Source organism: Oncorhynchus clarkii, chromosome 29 (genome assembly GCF_045791955.1).
Source record: "Oncorhynchus clarkii lewisi isolate Uvic-CL-2024 chromosome 29, UVic_Ocla_1.0, whole genome shotgun sequence".
NCBI classification, from domain to species: Eukaryota; Metazoa; Chordata; class Actinopteri; order Salmoniformes; family Salmonidae; genus Oncorhynchus; species Oncorhynchus clarkii.
The window spans coordinates 6,233,826-6,252,121 of record NC_092175.1 but is presented as its reverse complement, the minus strand read 5'-3'; the positions used below and the strand labels follow the sequence as shown (position 1 = coordinate 6,252,121).

At 42.8% G+C, this 18,296-nt stretch overlaps 1 protein-coding gene across 1 annotated transcript in view; it reads right to left on the bottom strand.

Moving 5' to 3' along the window:
• Positions 1-18,296, bottom strand: part of LOC139388316 (synaptic vesicle glycoprotein 2C-like) — a 45,633-nt gene that overhangs the window by 5,714 nt on the left and 21,623 nt on the right. Inside the window, exons 3-7 of the mRNA XM_071134919.1 lie at positions 12,716-12,867; positions 1,554-1,687; positions 1,290-1,379; positions 336-446; positions 151-239 (exon numbers count right to left, since the gene is read on the bottom strand). Of these exons, the coding sequence (XP_070991020.1) occupies positions 151-239; positions 336-446; positions 1,290-1,379; positions 1,554-1,687; positions 12,716-12,867 (576 nt within the window). The remainder of the gene's footprint in view (positions 1-150; positions 240-335; positions 447-1,289; positions 1,380-1,553; positions 1,688-12,715; positions 12,868-18,296) is intronic.

The following is an 18,296-nucleotide window of genomic DNA, read 5'->3' as shown; positions in this document are numbered from 1 at the left end:
TATCAGCGAGACACCGGCTAGACCTCAGAGTCAGACACTTCATTGTGAACACACAGACTCAGCTGGAACAGACTGATAGCTGGGATAAGTACTGCTGAGAGAAGAGCAACACTTCCACACCTTCATCTAATGAACAGAGGACAATCTTACCCAAAAGACAATGTGAACCACACGATGGCCAGTTTGATGGTGTTGTCTCTGACCGGGTAGTTGAAACATTTCATGAACGTTAACCAGATCTAAACAGAGTAAATGAGAGAGAGATGGAAATAGGGAGAGGGAGATCAATTCGTTCATCATGATGCTTTCATATCATCTGGGAATCGGACTCCTACCCCTCTGAGTTCGGTCCTGATCCTGAAGAGGACTTTGGCCACAGGGTTGGCTGAGTCTGACTGCATCTCCACCAACTCATCCAGATGCTTAGGAAGCTTTATCCTGTTCACCTACAGTACAGGGGTAGACACAGTCAATGTGTAGATAGATAGATAGATAGATAGATAGATAGATAGATAGATAGATAGATAGATAGATAGATAGATAGATAGATAGATAGATAGATAGATAGATAGATAGATAGATAGATAGATAGATAGATAGATAGATAGATAGATAGATAGATAGATAGATAGATAGATAGATAGATGGCTTTCAAGAGAAGACAGGCTATGTGCACACTGCCCACAAACTGAGGTGGAAACAGAGCTGCACTTACTAACCTCCTGCCAAATGTATAACCATATTACAGACACATATTTCCCTCAGATTACACAGATCCACAAAGAATTTGAAAACAAAACCAATTTTGATAAACTCCCACATCTACTGGGTGAAATACCACAGTGTGCATCACAGCAGCAAGATGTGTGACCTGTTGCCACAAGAAAAGGGCATCCAGTGAAGAACAAACACCATTGTAAATACAACCCATATTTATGTTTATTTATTTTCCCTTTTGTACTTTAACTATTTGCACATCTTTACAACACTCTATATAGACATAATATGACATTTGAAATGTCTTTAGTCTTTCGAAACTTCTGTGAGTGTAATGTTTACAGTACATTTTTATTGTTTATTTCAGTTTTGTTTATTATCTACTTCACTTGCTTTGCCAATGTAAACATATGTTTCCCATGCCAATAAAGCTTTTGAATTGAGAGAGAGACAGAGAGTGAGAGAGTGAGAGAGAGACAGACAGACAAACAGACAGACAGACAGACAGACAGACAGACAGACAGACAGAAGTGTGCGAGCAAGCAAGAGAGAGAGAGGTACTGTATACTCACAGTAAAGACTTTCTCTGGTTCTCCGCGGGCCCTCATGTTGGTGTCGTGGATCTGTTTCAGCACCATCCAGGCCTCGTCATGTTTACCCATCTATACACAGAGAGGAGGGTTACGCACACGCACACATGCACACGCACACACACACACACACACACACACACACACACACACACACACACACACACACACACAGACACAGACACACACAGACACACACACAGACACACACAGACACGCACACACACACACACACACACTCCTTACCTCTAGGAAAAATCGTGGGCTCTCAGGTATGAAGGTGAGTGCTACGACAGCACACACACAGGGCAGAGCACACACCACCACAAACACTCTCCAACTGTGGAACTGGTAAGCCGAGCCCATACTGAAACTCCAACCTGCACACACAAACAGAAACCACCAATCAGATACAAGCAAAATTAGCACAGAAATACAAATTCTATGCCTAGTATGATGTATTTTTGTAAAAAGTATGAAGGTCTGAAAATCTTGTGCCTCCAAGCACCCTCGGATGAAGGTTTGAAAATCTAGTGCCTCCAAGCACCCTTGGATGAAGGTCTGAAAATCTAGTGCCTCCAAGCACCCTTGAATCATCAACCTGTTTCATTATTGTCTCTTATGAGGAAACACACACTTATATTTTCGACATGAGATGCAGCATGTTGATGGTAATGAGAATGACTGGAGGCTGAAGAACACCATATGGTGAAGAGAACGGGAGAGAAAGAGAGGGAGAGAAGGAGAGAGAGAGAGAGGGAGAGAGAGGGAGAGGGAGAGAGGGAGAGCGAGGGAGAGGGAGAGAAGGAGAGAGAGAGAGAGGGAGAGAGAGAGAGAAGGAGAGAGAGGGAGAGGGAGAGAGGGAGAGAGAGGGAGAGGGAGAGAAGGAGAGAGAGAGAGAGGGAGAGAGAGAGAGAGGGAGATAAGGAGAGAGAGAGAGAGGGAGAGAGAGAGAGAGAGGGAGAGAAGGAGAGAGAGAGAGAGGGAGAGAGAGAGAGGGAGAGAAGGAGAGAGAGAGAGAGAGAGAGAGAGAGAGAGAGAGAGAGGGAGAGAAGGAGAGAGGGAGAGAAGGAGAGAGAAAGAGAGGGAGAGAAGGAGAGAGAGAGAGAGGGAGAGAAGGAGAGAGAAAGACAAAGCGTAGGGTTCAATTCTTATTGGAGGCATTCAGTGAGACTAATTGATACAGCTCTCTGAGGACAGCTAAGCAAGGACTCAGGTAACAGCCTCAGTTAGCAACCACTGCACACACTACCTTCTCTCTCTCTCTCTCTCTCTCTCTCTCTCTCTCTCTCTCTCTCTCTCTCTGTCTTTTCTTCTCTGTATCTATTATTCTCTTACTTAAAGGAAGGAATGCAGGCCGACAGTACATAAAGTATATCTTCAGCATCCCCTGAACAGAATGTAAATAAAGACACACAGCAAGCAGACAGTTGGTGATTTTACAGTCAGTGTATGGGTGGTATTCTGGCTTGCCCCTAGGGTGGAGGGAGAAAGCCACAGAGCTGTCATATAATAGAATAGAATACATAAAAATATAATCAATGTATTACATTAAAAAAGCAAATCAATCCATGGATTCTATTTCTATGTCAGGGAGATACCAGAAGTGTAAGGGGGAGTTATGGTGATATCACAGTATTGTAAACCAAATATCCACAAACAGCATTGTAAACCAAATCATGTCTGTTGGAGGGTTTTGTGTGTGTGTGTGTGTGTGTGTGTGTGTGTGTGTGTGTGTGTGTGTGTGTGTGTGTGTGTGTGTGTGTGTGTGTAGACCTACCAGTACAAATCTCATTAGGAGAATTATAATGGACTGGAGTGTATGGCTGACTGACTCACACACACATATGCACACGTACAAGCATCCGCGAGCACACACACACAACACGATTTATTGAGCTACGCTATGCAGAATAATGCAATGTCACACCACACACACATACACACCTGCAGTATCCTTGGTCTGGGCGCATTGCCCACGACCAATGTTAAATCACTGAGCAAATTTCAGGTCTACTGAGCGCAAACTTGAACGTTGTAAAAATTCTGTGCAACTTCCAGCGCACGCTTACTGTGAACACTGTGGCTGTTAAGTTATTAAAATTATTAGTAGTAGTAATTTTTTTACCTCCTTTTTCTCCCCAATTTCGATCTTGACTCATCGCTGCAACTCCCCGGCGGGCTCTGGAGGTGGAGGTCGGATCATACGTCCTCCCAAACATGACCCGCCAAACTGCGCTTCTTAACACCCGTCCGCTTAACCCGAAAGCCAGCTGCACCAATGTGTCGCAAGAAACACCGTTCAACTGACAACCGAGGTCAGCCTGCAGACGCCCGGCCCACCACAAGGAGTCGCTAGAGCGCGATGAGCCAAGTAAAGCACGACGGGCCAAACCCTCCCAAAACCCGGATGACACTGGGCCAATTGTGTTCCGCCCTATGGGACTCCCGATCACGTCCGGTTGTGACACTGCCTGGGATCGAATCCAGGTCTGTAGAAACGCCTCTAGCACTGCGATGCAGTGCCTTAGATTGCTGCGCCACTTGGGAGGCCCTTCAGTTAGTTTTAACAGTGGTCAGGTAGGCTACTGTGGCTATTTGATCATAATGTAGATCTGTACCAGAGTGGCCTACCATCAATAACAATGGAGAAAATGCATTTTATCGTGGAAATAGTTGTTCTATCATTTAGCCTACAGTAGCAGCCAATGTGTGGTGTTCAATGAAGGTCTACATTCCATGAGACTTTGAAAAAACATGCAGGGCTTGACATTAACCTTGTTTCTCCACTTGTCCTTAAGACAAGGAGGTGACTGAAATGTTATTGTGTTGTTTGACGCAAGAAACCACTTTACAAAACAAAAAAATGCATCATTACAGAGAATCAGGCAAATGATGCTACCCTCTGCCTACTGGCTACTTAGCTTTTTCAAGCCTGTCTCAAAACACAACATTGGCCTTTTAAAACAAACAAAAAAGCTCTTTACATGACTATCTTTTCATGTCTAGAAATGCAGACAAATTGTGCTCTTGTAGGAAGCAATCACTACCCCATTGCTGACTACAAATGATCTATAACGGGTCTAATAACTCACTAACTAGCAAAGGATATGACTCTCGTTTTGATCTCAAAACAAGCGCATCTACTCACAACCGCTCATGCTGTAAACACAGTCCAGTTCAAAGTAAATGGCACAGATCCATTTATGGCAATGGTCTATTTGCATATAGGCCAACTGCAACTCTGATTGGTTATGGCGCACTGGTCTGTGTGGAGTAAGGGCCTGAGTCGTGCCTGTCAATGCAATATAATCCTACTCTGACGTGTTCTGCCTACATCAAAATCTCTTGCATAGCTTGTTTTGTTTCGGTATGTTGCATTGAAAGTGGCTAATATTGCATTGATTCGATCACAATTCCCACAGTAAAGGGAAAAGTTGATAGTGTTAACTAATGGGGAAAATGTATTCTGCACAGCAGTCCCAGGGGAGCTGCGCGCAAGCGCACACAGGCAGTTTAGAGGGAACATTGCGTCACGACATAAACACCCATGCAGATCCACAAAAACACAGAGGCATACAGCAACTCTCCCACACTCAGACACGCTTACTGTTGACACAAACACATGGGTAGACACAAATCATTTCTAGTAGTTAGATACAGATAAGATTAGCATTTATGCACATTATTCTATTGACATTTTATTTGATCTCAAAAATGTTTTACTTATGTACTTAAATGTTGTCCATACTGTATGTACACACCACGTACAGCAATTATGTTCCAGACTCTGCTCATTCTGATATGTCTTCATTTCTTGTCTCTTCTTCTTCTATTATTATTATTATTATGAATATGTAATTATAAATACAGTGCCTTGCGAAAGTATTTGGCCCCCTTGAACTTTGCGACCTTTTGCCACATTTCAGGCTTCAAACATAAAGATATAAAACTGTATTTTTTTGTGAAGAATCAACAACAAGTGGGACACAATCATGAAGTGGAACGACATTTATTGGATATTTCAAACTTTTTTAACAAATCAAAAACTGAAAAATTGGGCGTGCAAAATTATTCAGCCCCCTTAAGTTAATACTTTGTAGCGCCACCTTTTGCTGCGATTACAGCTGTAAGTCGCTTGGGGTATGTCTCTATCAGTTTTGCACATCGAGAGACTGACATTTTTTCCCATTCCTCATTGCAAAACAGCTCGAGCTCAGTGAGGTTGGATGGAGAGCATTTGTGAACAGCAGTTTTCAGTTCTTTCCACAGATTCTCGATTGGATTCAGGTCTGGACTTTGACTTGGCCATTCTAACACCTGGATATGTTTATTTTTGAACCATTCCATTGTAGATTTTGCTTTATGTTTTGGATCATTGTCTTGTTGGAAGACAAATCTCCGTCCCAGTCTCAGGTCTTTTGCAGACTCCATCAGGTTTTCTTCCAGAATGGTCCTGTATTTGGCTCCATCCATCTTCCCATCAATTTTAACCATCTTCCCTGTCCCTGCTGAAGAAAAGCAGGCCCAAAACATGATGCTGCCACCACCATGTTTGACAGTGGGGATGGTGTGTTCAGCTGTGTTGCTTTTACGCCAAACATAACGTTTTGCATTGTTGCCAAAAAGTTCAATTTTGGTTTCATCTGACCAGAGCACCTTCTTCCACATGTCTCCCAGGTGGCTTGTGGCAAACTTTAAACAACACTTTTTATGGATATCTTTAAGAAATGGCTTTATTCTTGCCACTCTTCCATAAAGGCCAGATTTGTGCAATATACGACTGATTGTTGTCCTATGGACAGAGTCTCCCACCTCAGCTGTAGATCTCTGCAGTTCATCCAGAGTGATCATGGGCCTCTTGGCTGCATCTCTGATCAGTCTTCTCCTTGTATGAGCTGAAAGTTTAGAGGGACGGCCAGGTCTTGGTAGATTTGCAGTGGTCTGATACTCCTTCCATTTCAATATTATCGCTTGCACAGTGCTCCTTGGGATGTTTAAAGCTTGGGAAATCTTTTTGTATCCAAATCCGGCTTTAAACTTCTTCACAACAGTATCTCGGACCTGCCTGGTGTGTTCCTTGTTCTTCATGATGCTCTCTGCGCTTTTAACGGACCTCTGAGACTATCACAGTGCAGGTGCATTTATACGGAGACTTGATTACACACAGGTGGATTGTATTTATCATCATTAGTCATTTAGGTCAACATTGGATCATTCAGAAATCCTCACTGAACTTCTGGAGAGAGTTTGCTGCACTGAAAGTAAAGGGGCTGAATAATTTTGCACGCCCAATTTTTCAGTTTTTGATTTGTTAAAAAAGTTTGAAATATCCAATAAATGTCGTTCCACTTCATGATTGTGTCCCACTTGTTGTTGATTCTTCACAAAAAAATACAGTTTTATATCTTTATGTTTGAAGCCTGAAATGTGGCAAAAGGTCGCAAAGTTCAAGGGGGCCGAATACTTTCGCAAGGCACTGTATATATACAGTATCAGTCAACATTTTAGACACACCTACTCAGTCACGTGTTTTTCTTTATTTTTACTATTTTCTATGTTGTAAAATAATAGTAAAGAGATCAAAACTATGAAATAACATTGAATCATGGAATCATTTAGTAACCAAAAAAGTATTAAACAAATCAAAATATATTTTAGATTTTAGATTCTTCAAAATAGCCACCATTTGCTTTGATGACAGCTTTGCACTCTCTTGGCATTCTCTCAACCAGCTTCACCTGGAATGCTTTTCCAACAGTCTTGAAGGAGTTCCCACATATGCTGAGCATTGTTGGCTGCTTTTCCTTCACTCTGCGGTCCAACTCATCCCAAACCATCTCAATAGGGTTGAGGTCGGATGATTGTGGAGACCAGGTCATCTGATGCATCACTCTCATTCTTGGTCAAATAGCCCTTACACAGCCTGGATGTGTGTTGGGTCATTGTCCTCTTGAAAAACAAATAATAGTCCCACTAAGCGCAAACCAGATAGGATGGCATATCGCTGCAGAATGCTGTGGTAGCCATTCTGGTTACGTGTGCCTTGAATTCTAAATAAATCACAGTGTGTCAACAGCAAAGCGTCATCACACCTCCTCCTCCATGTTTCACGGTGGGAACCACACATGCAGTGATCATCCGTTCACCTACTCTGCGTCTCACAAAGACACGGCGGTTGGATCCAATAATCTCAAATTTGGAACCAACAGGCCAAAGGACAGATTTTCATCGGTCTAATGTCCATTGCTCGTGGTTCTTGGCCCAAACAATTAGCTTTTTCTTATTGGTGTCTTTTAGTAGTGGTTTCTTTAAAGCAATTCGACCATGGGGTCCTGATTCACGCAGTGTTCTCTGAACAGTTGATGTTGAGATGTGTCTGTTACTTTATTTAGGCTGCAATTTCTGAGGCTGGTAACTCTAATGAACTTATCCTCTGCAGCAGAGGTTACTATGGGTCTTCCTTTCCTGTGGCGGTCCTCATGAGAGCCAGTTTCATCATAGTGATTGATGGTTTTTGCGACCCCACTTGTTTCGGATTGACTGACCTTCATGTCTTAAAGTAATGATGGACTGTCATTTCTCTTTGCTTATTTGAGCTGTTCTGTTCCATAATCTGGAGTCTTTTACCAAATAGGGCTATTGTCTGTTTTCCACCCCTACCTTGTCACAACCCAACTGATTGGCTCAAACGGCTAAAGAAGGAAAGAAATTCCACAAATTAACTCTTAATACCTGTTAATTGAAATGCATTCCATGAAACTGATTGAGAGAATGCCAAGAGTGTGCAAAGCTGTCATCCAGGAAAATTGTGGCTACTTTGAAGAATCTCAAATATAAAATATATTTGGACTTGTTTAATACTTTTTTGGTTACTACATGATTCCATATGTGTTATTCCATAGTTTTGATGTTTTCACTATTATTCTACAATGTAGAAAATAGTACAAATAAAGAAAAACCCTTGAATGAGTAGGTGTGTCCAATCTTTTGACTGGTACTGTATATCTTTTGTATTAGTATTGCACTGTTAGACATTTACTGTACAGCTGGAGCTAGAAACACAAGCATTTCGCTGTATCTGCTTTAAAGGAGTAGTTCACTATTTTACATCTTGATGTTAGAAGGTTCCTCGCCCTGAAAGTAGTCTACAGGCCAGGAGAAACTGTAATCCATTGTTCAGTTCAAGGGCGTAACTTTGCGTTGGATTTTGGGGGGATTAGGGTCAATGGGTTTCCGTTGTCAACACCGCTCTAGGGGGACCCGGCGGTACAGTATGCAGTCGGATTTCCCATGCCCCACATGGGAGATTAAAAAAAACATTAAAAAGTTGTGAAATTGTTATTTCTGGTTAATTTTGAAGTGAAAATAGATTTTTAAAAATGTGCTGTTAAATTGGTTAATATACTACAATCACAACGGAAACACCAATATTTTTCTATATTACTTTAAACTGTGTTCTTACTTTTAACAGTTCAGAAAGTCACCACCACAACCCTTATTTAACTACATTTACATGTCAAAAACGATTATTCTATTTATGTACCCATCATTACGCTTGGATAGTACATGGTTGTGAATAACTCATTTCTTATACCCAATTAACTTAAAAGGAGTCGAGGGAATCTGAGTCCACAAACGTCTTACTTGGTTACACAATTTAATTGCAGTGTTAATTCATTAAAGAATTCAGTGACAGTCAAACTACACTCCATGGCCAAAAATATGTGGACACCTGCTCGTCAAACATCTCATTCTAAAAACATGGGCAGTCATATGGAGTGTCCTCCCTTTGCTGCTCTAACAGCTTCCTCTCTCCACTCCATTCAGCCACAAGAGCATTAGTGAGGTCGGGCACTGATGCTGGGCGATTAGGCTTGGCTCGCAGTCAGTGTTCCAATTCATCCCAAAGGTTTTTGATGGGGTTGAGGCCAGGGCTCTGCGCAGGCCAGTCAAGTTCTTCCACACAGATCTCGCCAAACAATTTCTGTATGGACCTCGCTTTGTGCACGGGGGCATTGTCATGCTGAAACAGAAAAGGGCCTTCCCCAAACTATTGCCACAAAGCGCATACCACCCACCACTTCTGTCCACTAATGTCCAGTCCCTAGTTAACAAAGTCGACAAAATTAGGGCAAGAGTTGCTTTCCAAAGAGGTATCCGGGATTGTAACATAACATGGAAACATGGCCGAATACAAACAGTGTAGTTATTCCCTCCGTAAGGCAATCAAATGAAACCAAATTAAATCAGAATGTAGGCAACAACATTTGGTATGGCACGTGGCTAGAGTCAGCAAAGATGAGGAGTTGAACTGATAGTTCCAATCCTGTGTGCAACTTAAATTGCTGTGCAACATGCTTTACCAGACTGCCTTATAACTCAAATTCCAAATTCTCACCTGATGACCTGTTATTCCTCTCCCTGTGCCTCAACATGGGCAGGGATCTCCCTCTACTAACTGTCCCTGACCCCCCTGTACTGTCAGTAAAGAGGAGGAATTGAACTGATAGGGCTTTATAACTCAAAATTCTCACTTGATAACCTGTTCATCTTCTCTCTGCTTCAACATGGACGGTGCTCTCTCTCTCTATCTCTCTCACTCACTATATTGCTCTCTCTCACTCACTTTGAACCCAGCCATAATCATATGATCAACTATGATCTACTGCTGCTTATCTGAAACTGCAATTGAAAAGGCAAAGGGGAAGCTCCAGATACTGTGCTGGCTTTGGTCAAAGATTTAGTATTACCAAGCCAAGATAGACCACAGCCTGTCATTTCCAACGGGAGCAAATTAATCACAGTGGGCAGAACAAGCAAAGAGGTGGGCAGAGCCAAACACGAGCTAGCGAGATCATATTGCCACATTCTAGCATGTAATCACGTTTTTTTTGTCTTTGGAACACCTACTCTGTGATGTACATACATGCAATAACCCAATTCGCCCTTGCACTCTTTCTAAAAAAATGCAATTTTTGTATTGAGATGTATTGGGATCAAATGTTTCATAGATGAGAAAATTTGCCATCCATCGCTCCACCTTCTCCCACTGCTGGCCACTGGGATTCCTCTCATCACCAAATTTGGTAATGAGTGGAAATTCTGGCCAGATGCTTCAGATTTATACATCAAGTGAAACATCTGGCTCAGTCTTCTATCTGTGCTTTGGAGCTAGCTTAGCTAGCTAATGTTAGCCTGGCAAAAATAGCCAACTTAGCCTTGGGTCACTCGGTATAAAAACGTTTTTTACACAATCTTATCTCATCAGCAGTAGTTTGCTAGTTAAACAACAACATAGGAATACATTTATGAAATGTTCATGAACTTTTACTCGTTTGAAACTCTCAAAACATTTATACATTGGAGCGCTCATGAATATAGCTGTGCTACCTCTCCTCAGCAAACACCATAAAGAGAGAGAGAGAGAGTAGTGCACGCTGTTGAACTGTTACTGCAGACCAAAGCAATACATTGGGCAGGCTGCCTCCTCATAAAATTAGAAACTGAGTCACTGTGGTGCAAAGCCACATAAAGCCATTAGATGCCTGGCACTTTAAAGTGGGGATGTTTTTTCAATCAAACTCATCATATTATATTATTGGGGAATTTAAATTGACCTGTTTCTAATATTGGGGAGCGGGGAGTTTCAGCTTTTCTTTCAACAGCCAAGACAGACTTCAGCTAACTTTAGCCACCGCTAGCTAAAAATCTATGGAAGTGATGGGTACATGTAAAAATATATATATTTTTTTTAAACGGCTAAATCACCTTTAGGTATCATCAAACCAAATATGGAGTTGACTTCAGGTGGTTTGGAAATTATATATGTTTTTAAGATAACATGCCCACTGTCACTTTAGAGAAAAGTGAACCATGGATTACAGTTTCTCCTTGCCCATGAACTACCTCCAGGGTCAGGAACCATCTAACATCATGTTGTAAAATAGTGAACTACTCCTGTAACATCTGCTAATCTGTGTACATGACAAATACACCCTGATTAGATTTGCAATTTGAGTGTACAGTATACAGTAACCACAGACATGCACAGCTCCTCACAGACACACTTCACATACAAAACATTACGGCTGTGAGGTTACGCCACCCCCCTCAACTTAATTCAGCAAACACACAATGCAAACACACACACAGACACTGAGGTTTTCCAGGAAGAGGAGTCCTGCAGCCTCTGGCCAGCAGCAGTCAATGAAGAGTCCACTGCGGCAGAACCTATGACACACACACGGCTGCTTCACACACACACACACACACACACACACACACACACACACACACACACACCCACACACACACACACACACACACACACACACACACACACACACACACTCACACACACACACACACACACACACACACACACACACACTCACACACACACACACACACACACACACACACACACACACACACACACACACACACACACACACACACACACACACACACACACACACACACACACACACACTCACACACACAGCTGCTTCACACAGAGAGACAAAGGTGTTAACGGTGTGTGGTGCGTGTGTGTGTGTGAAGACATGTCGTGTGTTTTATGTCGAGTGCTTTTTTATCTTCTGCACTCAACAGTCTTTTATGGTAAATCAATGACTTCACTGATAATTCTACACCTGCCTACACCCACACTACATTGCATACACCACCATGCATTCACCACACCTCTTCAATCACCCCCCCCCCCCTCCTTCGTCTCTATCCTTCATTTGCTCTCCCTTTCTCTCAATTCATCAGTCTTTCTTTTTCCTGTTCACGTTCTCCCTCGTCCCTTCTCTCTCTCTCTCTCTCTCTCTCTCTCTCTCTCTCTCTCTCTCTCTCTCTCTCTCTCTCTCTCTCTCTCTTTTCTTTATCGATCACCCTCTGTCCCTCTGCTTCTCCCTCTGTCCCTATCCCGTCACCCTCTGTCCCTCCCTCCCGTCACCCTCTGTCCCTCCCTCCCGTCACCCTCTGTCCCTCGCTCAGTTTTTCCTTCACCCTTTAAATATCCCTGACACCGCCCACATAAATCATCTTCACTCATCCACTTCTCCTTCCCTCTTGCTTTTTCTTTCCTTCCTTTTCCTCTTTTCATTCCTCTCCGTCTCTCCTTCTCTTTTCTAACTGTTGGCCCTCTCTCCTCTATTCTGTCCTTTCTTTCTCTAATCCCCTCTCGTTCTCTCTTTCTTCCCTCTTCTCTCGCTTTGGTTGCTGTTAAATATACTTGTCCATTCTAGGATACGGGTTGAAGCCCGTTCAGGCCTAAGTTGCTAATGTCAATCACGTGACAAATGTAACTTGTCGTAGAACGGTTATTATTGGAGAACTAAGTGAGTCACTCAGATAATCCTGTACCTGATAGGAGGACAGGGCTGTCAGTCACTCACCGTAGTGTGGTATGATGAGCCAAGCCATGGCCGAGGCGTAGATCCCTCCTATCATCCAGAACATGCAGAGCCAGCTCAGGTGCTCTCCTCTCTTCTCCCTCGCCAGGAACTCAGCAAAGTAGGGGAACACGATGGGCACAGCCCCACCAATCCTGCACGGGGATATGGGAAATATAGTCAGCACTATATGGACAAATTAACCGCAAAACATAGGGTCCATTTTTGGAGTGCCCCTTTTGTGTTTTTTGTCCGGTCATTGGTGTTGTATGTGTGTATGTGTTTGTGTGTTTGTGTGTTTGTGTGTTTGTGTGTTTGTGTGTTTGTGTGTTTGTGTGTTTGTGTGTTTGTGTGTTTGTGTGTTTGTGTGTTTGTGTGTTTGTGTGAGCAGTTCGGGAAACATGGCTGCTCTCATCTAACGCAATGGGACTGAGCCTGGAGAGAGAAACAGAAAGACAGAACAAGAGAAATAAAGAGTTAGAGAGAGCAATAGAGAGAGAGAGCAATAGACAGACAGACAGACAGACAGACAGACAGACAGACAGACAGACAGACGAGTGCGAGCAAGCAAGAGAGAGAGAGAGCGAGATCTGGTGGATGACAAAATCAATAGGCCATCAGAGGAACCAGCAGTTAGCAGCCACACAGCCTTTCATCTGGTCCCATTGGCAACACAGTACGACAGACATCAAACTAGATGACTATTTATCCGCAGAGGTGTAAAGTACTAGGTAAAACTACTGTAAAGTACTACTTAAGTCATTTTTGGGGTATCTGTACTTGACTTTACTATTCATATTTTTAACAACTTTTACTTTTACTTCACTATATTCCTAAAGAAAATAATGTCAATTTTACTCCATACATTTTCCCTGATACCCAAAATAATGCTGAGCAGGACAGGACAATTGCCTAATTCCCACATTTATCAAGAGAACATCCCTGGTCATCCCTACTGCCTCTGATCTGGAGGACTCACTAAACACATGCTTTGTTTGTAAATGATGTCTGAGTGTCGGAGTGTATCAAAAATAAAATAAACAAAATAGTAGAGTCTGGTTTGCTTAATATAATACATTTTAAATGATTTATACTTTTACTTTGACATTTGATACTTAAGTATATTGTGGTGGTGAAATTACAAGATTATGTTATAATGCTGTTATTGCGTCGAATGGTTGTTTTATGCAACAGAATACGGGGTTCTTAGAACTCTATTGCGTCTGTGTGAACTGAGAGGAGCTTCTGAGATTTAACTCTGGCAACTGATTTATGATGCCTTAGGTGATAAACCTAAGGAGCCACATTCAAATAATGTGAGGAAGATGACTCCAGTCTGACTTAGCATGCAATTCAAATCAAATCAAATAAAATTATATTGGTCACATACACATGGTTAGCAGATGTCAATGTGAGTGTAGCAAAATGCTTGCACTTCTAATTCCGACCATGGAGTAATATCTAACATGTCATCTAACAATTTCACAACAACTACCTTATACACACAAGTGTAAAGGAATGAATATGTACATAACAATATATGGATGAGCGATGGCCGAACGGCATAGGCAAGATGCAGTAGATGGTATAGAGTACAGTATATACATATGAGATGAGTAATGTAGGGTATGTAAACATTATATAAAGTGACATTGTTTAAAGTGGCTAGTGATACATGTATTACATCCCATTTGTAATTATTAAAGTGGCTAGAGATTGAGTCAGTGTGTTGGCAGCCGCCACTCAATGTTAGTGATGGCTGTTTAACAGTCTAATGGCCTTGAGATAGAAGCTGTTTTTCAGTCTCTCGGTCCCAGCTTCGATGCACCTGTACTGACCTCGCCTTCTGGATGATAGCGGGGTGAACAGGCAGTGGCTCGGGTGGTTGTTGTCCTTGATGATCTTTATGGCCTTCCTGTGACATCAGGTGGTGTAGGTGTCCTGGAGGGCAGGTAGTTTGCCCCCGGTGATGCGTTGTGCGGACCTCACTATCCTCTGGTTGGCCTTACAGTTGTGGGCGGACCAGTTGCCGCACCAGGTGGTGATACAGCCCGACAGGATGCTCTCGATTGTGCATCTGTAAAAGTTTGTGAGTGTTTTTGGTGACAAGCTGAATTTCTTCAGTCTCCTGAGGTTGAAGAGGCGGTGCTGCCCTTTCTTCATCACGCTGTCTGTGTGGGTAGACCATTTCAGTTGGTCCTTGATGTGTACGCCGAGGAACTTAAAACTTTACACCTTCTCCACTACTGTCCCGTCATTGTAGATAGGGGGCTGCTCCCTCTGCTGTTTCCTGAAGTCCACAATAATCTCCTTTGTTTTGTTGACATTGAGTGTGAGGTTATTTTCCTGACACCACACTGCAATGGCCCTAACCTCCTCTCTGTAGGCCGTCTCGTCGTTGTTGGTAATCAAGCCTACCACTGTAGTGTCGTCTGCAAACTTGATGATTGAGTTGGAGGCATGCATGGCCACGCAGTCATGTGTGAACAGGGAGTACAGGAGAGGTCTCAGAACGCACCCTTGTGGGGCCCCAGTGTTGAGGATCAGCAGGGTGGAGATGTTGTTTCCTACCCTCACCACCTGGGGACGGCCCGTCAGGAAGTCCAGAGACCAGTTGCGGGGTTGAGACCCAGGGTCTCGAGCTTAATGACGAGTTTGGAGGGTACTATGTTGTTAAATGCTGTACTGTAGTCGATGAACAGCATTCTTACCTAGGTATTCCTCTTGTCCAGATGGTTTAGGGCAGTGTGCAGTGTGATTGAGATTGCGTCGTCTGTGGACCTATTGGGGCGGTAAGCAAATTGGAGTGGGTCTAGGGTGTCAGGTAGGGTGGAGGTGATATGGTCCTTGACTAGTCTCTCAAAGCACTTCATGATGACGGAATTGAGTGCTACGGGGCGATAGTCATTTAGGTCAGCTACCTTAGCTTTCTTGGGAACAGGACCAATGGTGGCCCTCTTGAAGCATGTTGAATTGGTGTTTGTATAATGGAAGGTACCAGGGAGAGATGGCTCGGGTTGAGAGGAACCTCATTTTGGGGGGCCAAATCCTGGTTTCCTTACATTTAGAACAGTCTTCACAGCAGATACTGTCTACTGTGAATTATTCATTTCTTTCATAGAAATCCTAACCTTTTGACCGATTCCACACCTCAGTTGTTTGTCATGAACACCCAGGAGGATGGACTTTGTTATAAAATGCTGTGGCTTAGTCCTGGCGGTTGGGCTCTCCACGAATCACCTACGGGCGGGTCGTTGACGAGCTCCATTACTGCAGTAATTAAATCAATTGTTTTGAAGAATTCTAAAAGTCTCTCCTTTCATTAAAATACTTACCACGACAAAATTAAATTTACTTTTGATACTTAAGTATATTTAAAACCAAATACCTTTACTCAAGTCGTATTTTACTGGGTGACTCACTTTTTCGTGAGTCATTTTCTATTGTAAGGTATATATCGATTTTTCCTGAAGTATCATTGGGTACTTTTTCCACCACTGTTTATCTGTCTATTTCTGCTGCTTTTGTTGTTAGGGTCTCTACTGATGGGTTTGTTCGGGAAGGGAACAAATGGAGACTTGTCTTGTGAACCTGAAAGTTACTGTCGCGCCCTGAGAGCTGTTTATTCTCTGTTGGTTAGTGACTAGGGTGGGTCATCTGGGTGATTAATGATTTATGTTGGCCTGGCATGGTTCCCAATCAGAGACAGCTGTTTATCGTTGTCTCTGATTGTTGGATCATATTTAGGTAGCCATTTTCCCCATTGTGTTTTGTGGGATCTTGTTGGTTGCCTGTGTGCGGCACATTTCGGTTGTACTAGTTTTGTTTAATAAAAAATATGTGGAACTCTACGCACGCTGCGCTTTGGTCCAATCATTTCGACGATCGTGACAGTTACTTTCTTCTCTGTCTTATTGAGAATAGAGTGGAAGTGAGTATAAGCTACCTGTATGTGTAGCAATTCTAGGCAAATGGTAGTAGATACCATTCCTCTGACAAGTAGTGGAAACCACCAGCTGGTGGCTATTGAAGAGATGAGAAGAGTCTTTAAATCAACATGGAAATAAAAGACAGGTATTGTGTCAGAACATGTTGACGATAAGTAGGTCTGGTAGAGTGGAGCTGCAGTAAGGTGAAGTCTATGATACACACGCACGAACACACACGTGCACACAACCCACACAGGCTTACACACACACATGCACTCACACACACACACAGCTGAGTGTAAATCTATTGTGTTTCTCTGTCCAAGTGAAAACCTGCTTTAGAAACAGTCATGTGATTTATGAATCCCCTGAGGTTGAAACAGTCTCGGATTCAATTACAGTTACTTTCAATGTAAACCCACCGGAGAGCCAGGACAGGCTATGAATAATCATGTGCAACAATCACCAGCTAATCGTGCAGAGAGTGTATTAGCCAAGAGCAAAGGGCATATATTCTGTCAAAGTCTCTATATATCTGGTTATTCATCTTTTTGCAGACTTTCTTTCCATTTTGCAAAAGTCTGTACTTTGTCTCCATTTTCTTGTTTACAGTTTTCTTCAATCGCTAACAAGCACCGGTCAATACTGAAGCCATTTTTTCTAAACTCTTCAGTCTGCATTACCAACATGCATCGTGGCCAAACAACTCATCTCACCTCCAAAACTCACTCAAACCATCAAAACACTTCATACAAGTCTCAAAATAAGCTTGTTCAACCATAACACTGACAACCATTCTCACTCAGAAAGCATGCAACACACTGACCTAAAAAACACTTATCTTTGAAGTTTGAATGATTTTCACATAAATCAGTATTTATTCAAGTCCAGTGAGGACATCTGGTCATGTGGATGGTGGTCATAAACCTTCCACCTCCACGCAGAGAAAAACTCCTCTATGGGGTTTAGAAAGGGGGGAGTGTGGAGGCAGGAATAGTACTGACGTCCTGGGATGTGCAGCAAATCAGTCTGACTGCAGCAGAGTGGTGGAATGCCACATTCCCCTACCTTCGTTGTGGGGGATAGTTTCTTGCCCCTCTCTCCTCCGCTGGCACAAGCCAATTATGCAGGTCATCCAGAAAATAAATGAGCCTCTCTGAATTGTAGGGGCCAATGAGTGGTTTGTGTAACAGCAAACGATCATTGGACAGTGCTGCACACATGGTGATGTTAGCACCTCTCTGGCCTGGGACATCCACGGTTGCTCTCTGTCCAGTCACATTTCTTACCCTGCGGCGTGTTTTTGCCAGGTTGAATCCAGCTTCATCCACAAAGATGAAAGCCAGGCAAACTGCACATACTGTCATCTCCATTACTCTCTAAAATACAGTAAATACACAGATTTACAGTACTTTACATTATGCATAGCTGGGTATGTGCCCTGTTTGGTTATTGAACAGACATCTTACCTGGACATATTGATACCAGAGTTCTTTCACATGTTCACTGTTTCTCTCAAAGGGTGCAGAGTACAACTGCTTCCTCCTTATTGTATGTTTCTCTAGGACTCTCGAAATTGTCGTTGTGCTGACCGTATTCACATTCCCAACAGTGATATTGTCTGCCTGCCAGCACTCTGTCCCGAATTTCCCACA